The following is a 6,705-nucleotide window of genomic DNA, read 5'->3' as shown; positions in this document are numbered from 1 at the left end:
AATGAATTTTGAATAAAAGGGCATTCAAAATTAAATTCCATGCTCAAGCCCTTCACGTCTTTTAAAACCTACACACCAACATCCTAAGAATCGAGGCAGAAAAAGACTTTCCGTTCTTGCCTAAAAAGCTGTCGTGACTAGACCACTTGCTAGTTGTTTGCTAGGATGTTGTTTGGACCTATATCGGAATTAAGCGGTACCGGGGACATAAAATTTGAGTCATTTAAACCTAAAATAATAGAAAATATACAATTATTACATTACAAATGAAACTAATAAACAGATGATTTCACGAATTCACCGACTCCCTGAGGAAAATCATAAACAAACAAGTATCATGATACCAATGGCGACGGTGAACAATTAGAACAAATTCAAATTTACATCAAAGTTTGCTTAGTTTCACTGGGTACCGCTGGGTACCAGAGAGCTTAGTACACTGGAACCATGAAATGAGTACTAATTTGCTCTGACCCCAACATCTTGATAATTATATCTATGATATAATCTTCACATATCCACTTGACGAAGCAAAAAATAATGTGAATGCCATCTTTTTTTGACGTTTATGTACTGTGCCGAGTACAAAAGTGTAATCGTCGTCATTTGTAACCAGTTGGACCACGTCCTGTAGATGGGCAACATCGAGCCTTGGCCCATGAAATTTAAAAAAATCCTTTTTCGTTTGTAAGAACCATAAGTGTTGTGTCCAGCGTCGCGTCGCGTTTTGTGTGTGATAAACAAAATATGGCTTAAGGTAGCCTCACACCTCGGGAATTTGGTCCGCGGATTTTTTCCCCATGTATTTTTGCATATGCGATGTTTTCGGGATTTGAGCACGGAAAATCAAAATCCCGGCCCCATTTAAAATGCACGGGGACCAAAATCCGGCGGAAAATTTTCCCGAGGTGTAAAGTAGCCTTTAAGAATGAATTTCAATCTATTTAGCTTTTTTTATTTCTATCTGTGTACAGAGTACATAACATGTTATTCAAATTATCGACAGGAGGAATTTCATCAAGATAGACCGAATTATTTTGAAGTTTGTCGTCTGAACAAAGTATAAAACTGCTCGAAAGTTGTAAGCCCACCCCTGTGAAGGTAAACAATATCCTCTGCCACTGCCACAGCTTCAAAATGTCATCATCATCGATCGACGTTCGGGGATCGTCACCGATTTGCTTCTGACGTGGTAACCCGTCTCCTTGTTTTGCGGTTTGTTCACACCGGGGACAAACTATTTTCCGTGGAAAAAGTGATTTTTCTGGTGGATTTGAGTGAAAATTCGAATCGGTTTCGGTGTGAAAATGAAGTTATTCGGTAAGTACTTAAGAAATTATCAGAATGGATAGATTTCGTGGGTGGGAAATGATGGAAATTCAGTGCCGGTCGTGGAACGCTTCTCTATGGCTGCTGGCATCCGATGTAGGAAAATCGAAAATTAGTAAATGTTTTTCAGCAAAAATATGCATGAAAATAATATTTTTGGCTTTTTGCCTTTCTCGTATTTTAGTTCGAAATCAAATCAGCTCGAACCCCGACTCAGCACATTAAATTTCTTTATTTTTCCATAATTTCATGCAAGACTAGCGCATCAACAGGGCTGTTATCGATCCTTGAATTCAACATTAATTGTAATTGGTTTTATAGATCAACATCAACGGTAGCCTGCCAATTATTAAACTTTAGATCAGGTCAAATAAATACGCGTTGTGGGGTTTATTGTTGTATATATTAACTCAAATTGATACGTTTGTGTGTTCTAATATTACTGGTATTATAGAAATCGTCAGTTTTCAAAAATCACGGTGATTAATATGAATTGTTAAGAGATCCTCTACGCAACGGATTTGGAATTGTTTGATGCAAATTGAGATCCTCATTGTTTTATATTTTAAAAAATCGGTAAATATTTAGGCAATAACTAAAAAGTCATTAATAAATAAAATGCGAAGCCATCTAATCATTTAAACATCAACCAGCAAAATATTATTTAATACTGAATTAATAATTTACATATCAGTTAGTTCTGTAGTCAACAAAAAAATGATTTACGTTTGCTGGTCTGTTAGACCTTTGTAAACAATGACTCGCCTGCATTGAGCGAGCTTACAGCGGCATGTCGGCCCTATCAATTATTAAATGTTAACCTGTCATATGAATTAAAAAATGATCGGGGTTAACCATTCCAACTGGAATTTAGTCTGCTTTTGAACTTGTGTCATAAATATGCATCTCCACCAATTTTATTTTGCATGTATGGTTATAAGTTACTTACATACCTACTCAGCAAATAGTTTAGTTGCAGTAATTAAAATTGTATTTGCTACCAACCCTGTTTAATATTCTTGGCATCATAATGATGGCATGAATGCCAATATTGTTAATCTGGAGTAACTTCTAATTATTTATAAAAACGTGCTTTTGCTGAAACTAAATACATATTACATACATATATTTTTTCCAATTATTAGGTTTGCTGATACTGCTGGGCAGTTGCCTGGTGTCGTCGGTTTGGACTTCGCGAACTGTGTCGAAATTTATCACTCCAGTGGATCAGGACCGCTATCAAAAAATATTTGTCGAAGGTCTCGCGTCATCGGACTTGCAGTCGGTATACTTTTCATCGGTGAACGTGGCTGAAAAATCCCCGGACGCATGTACCCGGCTGGAGAAGGTGTATGCCGAGTCCAAGTACAATGACTTTGAGAAAAACTATTACTTTGCGGGCGCATGGAAGAATTTCGGATGTAAAACAAATCCAGGCAAGGTTAAACAGTCTGTGGAAGCAGCCCTGCAGAAAGATTCCAATTCTGCACAGGAAGTGTACTTCAACTTAAATTCGGCGAGCTTCTTAGGTGCAACAGTAGAACAGACCACGAAGGCACGCGTGGCCAAAAATTTGCAAGCGATTCTGAAGAAAGATGATTCTCTGAACAGTCTGGGACATGCGTTCGCTGTGGCAGCCGAGTTAGGCACTAGCGGTGCCTTTGCCTATGACCGCGTAGAAGAAGCTTTCGTTCAAGCCGATGAAGTGGACGGAAAAATGCTACAGTTTGAGGGTGGTTTGAGCATCACTGCTCTGATTGTGAACAGCGCTTTCAAGTTGTCCACCAGTCTGAACAAACCAGTTCCGATCAACGCTGAGCAGGCTGTCAAGTTCGCCGCTTATTTCTTGTCACGTTCTTCAGTACAAACTCCAAAGGGGGTGAGCATTCTGTTGGAGGCATTGAACACTCTTTCGGCTCAAAAAACTATTGCACCGATTTGCGTGAAGTTGTCAGGAAATGGTCAGCTACTGCCAGAATCCCCTGTGCTGCAGGTTAAAGTAAGTGATCTGCTGGGTAAACCATTAAGTCCCGCTCTGGCCGTTGTCAGCACTACGGTCACTTCTAAGACAACGAATCAAGCAATCGTTAGCAAGGTTAATCTTGTCCCAAGTAATAGCGACGCGAGTGTCTTCACCTATAACTTGAAATCTGCTAACCCTCCCCGCGGACAGTACAAAGTAGATGTCGAAGCTGGTGGCTATAAGCAAACACTGAAAATCAATGTCCTCGGCAAAGTTAAAGTTAGTTCTTTGGAAATTGGAGTAGGAGACTCGGACAGCACATCGGCGGTCAAGAAGCACACTGTCAGCTATGCCAACAAACTGGATACCGAACTTGCGGCTGATTCCCAGCAGAAAATTGTGCTGAAGGCAGTCCTTGTTGATGAGTCCAGTGGAAAGCCGATCAACGTGCATCAGGCCTTTGTCCTACTTCGCAATAAGGCTACTAAGGAGGAAATTGTTTTCGTTGCCGAGGCGGACTCGAGCAAGGCGTACAAGTTCGAAATGGACGTTGGAGCCAGAAGCAATGATTTCGGACACAAGAGTGGATTGTACTCGGTCGAATTGATTGTCGGTGATTCGTTGATTTCCAACTCTTTCAAGTGGTTGGTGGCCGATGTGAGCCTCAAGTTCTCAGCGGATATTTCTAAAGGTAAGCAATGGGGAATTCTATAATTGATATTTCATTCGAGTAATTATTTGGCAAATGTTTTACAGTTTATACAGCAATACTACAGTCCCTTCCTGTTTTTGGCAACCCTTGATTTTATCCTATTTCTATTTTCTAAAAATTCAAGACTCTTACTATGTTTGGAAAACTCGATAAACATGTGCACAGTTTGTGAAACATGTACTACCGTCCCAAGCATAGTCGTCCCATGTCGATTTTAGTTCATGGCCTTTTTGCTGCCCTGGTGGCCAACAAAAGATTCCATCAAAGGATTTAAGAACTAGAAAGGATTGCTGGCAAGCCTAGCCAATAGCCATGATGTCTGATAGAGAAAAAACTTGTCTAGGAAAATACGACACCGCCAGCTCAGTGGTAATGGCATCGTAAAAAACGGCATAGGATAACTATGCTTGGCACGGCAATGTATTGTTTCTGGTTTGAACAGGTCTGGTCCTGCGATATTCAAAACACTAGACCTCCGACGGCCTTCGCAACCCATATTCATAACATCGGACACATGATCCAATACTCAATCTATTTTCTAAATTAACTTCCCTTTACGTAATATTTGTAAACATCCAAATCGAGTGAGAGTGGGTTTTTATTTTTGTCTGTTAGATCGTATGTTCGTTGTTGAGAATTTGGGATTTGGGCTAAGCGAAGTAAAGTGGTTACTTCCGACTCGATAAATTTTACATGCTGTGCATTGCACATGCACATTAAGTTATCGAACATTGTAATTAATGTCCGTTACTTTTTTTTAAGAAATTAAAGTCAGTAAAACCATATATTGCTAAAAGCTGGCTAACTAAGCCTAATCCCTTACTAAAATCCCTAAATTGTATATTTTTGTTTTTTCCATGTTAAGAGTGAAATCAGCAGTGATTCAAATTGTTCGGGGCTGTCAGTTTGAAGATGAATCTGAATCATTCATTTTCCCAGCAGTGGCTCAAGATTCATTTTTTATAACAGTCCAGATTCAAAAGCTTGAAACTGTTATACCGCTCAGTTCTATTTTCTGCAGATTTGAACCACGAATGAATCACGAGATTCAAATATTTTTCAATTGTTTTGGTGCATGAAAGCGTCATTTTATGTAAGGATCAATCCACTTTACATTTACGGCGCCTTCCTCAGTAGCAACATAATCATTTCATCTAATGAAAAAAAAATCAAACATGAATAGAACACTGCTAAGGAAGAGTGTGAGTTTGTTCTATTTTGGCTCATATTCAAACTAGAATAGTGTTCGAAAATTTGCAACCAAACTGAATCACTACTGATTTCACTCTAAACACCATAATGTTTCGCGAATCTTAAATCGATTGTCACTCAGACCTGTTGAAGAGCGGCATTCGTCTAGGCTGCTGTCTCAGTCATGTTAGCAAATGGTTGCTGTGTACCTTCTTTTAATGTTTTATTGTGTTTAATTGTCCGTCAAATTATTCACAGTGCTTATAAAGCTAATAAAATATTTATTTTTATCTTCCAGACAACGCCCATGCTGCCCGTCAACCCTTGCCAGAGATCATCCATCAATTCCGCGCTCCGGAGAAGCGCCCTCCCCGAGTGGTGTCGGATCTGTTCACTGGTCTGTGCATCGCGCCACTCGTTCTGTTGTTCCTTCTGTGGGGCAAGCTTCGGGTGAATATCAGCAATTTCCCCTTCTCGCTCGGCGCCATCGGATTCCATTTGGGTCTGGGGGCCATCCTTGCCCTGTTCGGCGTGTTCTGGCTGAAGCTGAACATGTTCGATACCATCCGGTATCTCATTCCGCTGGCACTGTTTACCTTCCTGTGCGGTCATCGACTGCTCAGGTCTATTGCCGGTCGAAGCTCGGAGAAGTGAGCGTGTGATCTCCTCCAATCTCTCTTTTTTCTAATACATTCGTCAACTGTCTTAACCCTAACTGCGATGCACCACTAACCTTACCCTAATTGAACGCTTACCGAGTTCAAACCATTCCCTTGAATAAGGCAGGTCCAACCAAATGGGACGAGCAGCACTTCACATTCGTTCGAAGGGTATTTTCAGTTTTAGTGGAAATATGTCGCGTGCATTCGTGGAATTAGTCTGATAACAAAAAGAAGAAAGCAGTAAAAAATAACTAATCTAAGTTGATCCGTCGAGAAACAGTATCTTGTTCCTGGTCGCACTAGTCTCTAAAGCGGGAAACTAATTTACGAATGACAAGATGTACCAATCTGATAGAAGTGCGAATGAGTAAAAAGTAAAATAAAAAGCGACAAACAATAATCCTGAGCATGTTTACTAGATGACAAATCCGCTCAATAACGTAGTTGATGACGATGTCACATTCTTATTACCGTGGAAGCACCATATTTGACGCAGTTAAGAAAATTTTAAAAACAATCATTATTTAAAAAAATAATTCCAATATGGATTCGCTTAATATTCTGCATAACGAGCTTACTACTATTATAGAATGTGTAGAAATAATGAAACTTCGAAATATAAGTTTATTTCTTAGTTTTTTAATCTGTTTTTATGTAGTACTTGAGGTGCCCAACTTGACGCACTAATTTTACTATGTTCCTTATTTGACGCAAAGTTGTTCCTAATTTGACGCACTTTAAAACTATGTTAAAACTCAATCAATTCAATGCCTTATTTTTTATTATATAAAGACAGTAACAGACAGTGTAATACAACTTGGTACGATATAAAATAAAAAGTTTATTAA

At 39.3% G+C, this 6,705-nt stretch overlaps 1 protein-coding gene across 1 annotated transcript; it reads left to right on the top strand.

Moving 5' to 3' along the window:
• Positions 1-1,158: 1,158 nt before the first annotated feature.
• Positions 1,159-6,257, top strand: LOC134218310 (dolichyl-diphosphooligosaccharide--protein glycosyltransferase subunit 2). Its single transcript, XM_062697252.1, has 3 exons — positions 1,159-1,320; positions 2,475-3,983; positions 5,494-6,257. Exons 1-3 carry the CDS (start codon positions 1,308-1,310, stop codon positions 5,847-5,849), a joined length of 1,878 nt encoding a protein of 625 aa, XP_062553236.1. The 5' UTR covers positions 1,159-1,307; the 3' UTR covers positions 5,850-6,257.
• Positions 6,258-6,705: the final 448 nt, after the last annotated feature.

Source organism: Armigeres subalbatus, chromosome 2 (genome assembly GCF_024139115.2).
Source record: "Armigeres subalbatus isolate Guangzhou_Male chromosome 2, GZ_Asu_2, whole genome shotgun sequence".
Classification (NCBI taxonomy): domain Eukaryota; kingdom Metazoa; phylum Arthropoda; class Insecta; order Diptera; family Culicidae; genus Armigeres; species Armigeres subalbatus.
This window is presented reverse-complemented; position numbering and strand designations above follow the sequence as displayed.

Coding starts and splice junctions, on each gene's coding strand:
- LOC134218310 (XM_062697252.1), top strand. Junction 3,984..5,493: donor CTCAGCGGATATTTCTAAAG/GTAAGCAATGGG, acceptor TTTATCTTCCAG/ACAACGCCCATGCTGCCCGT.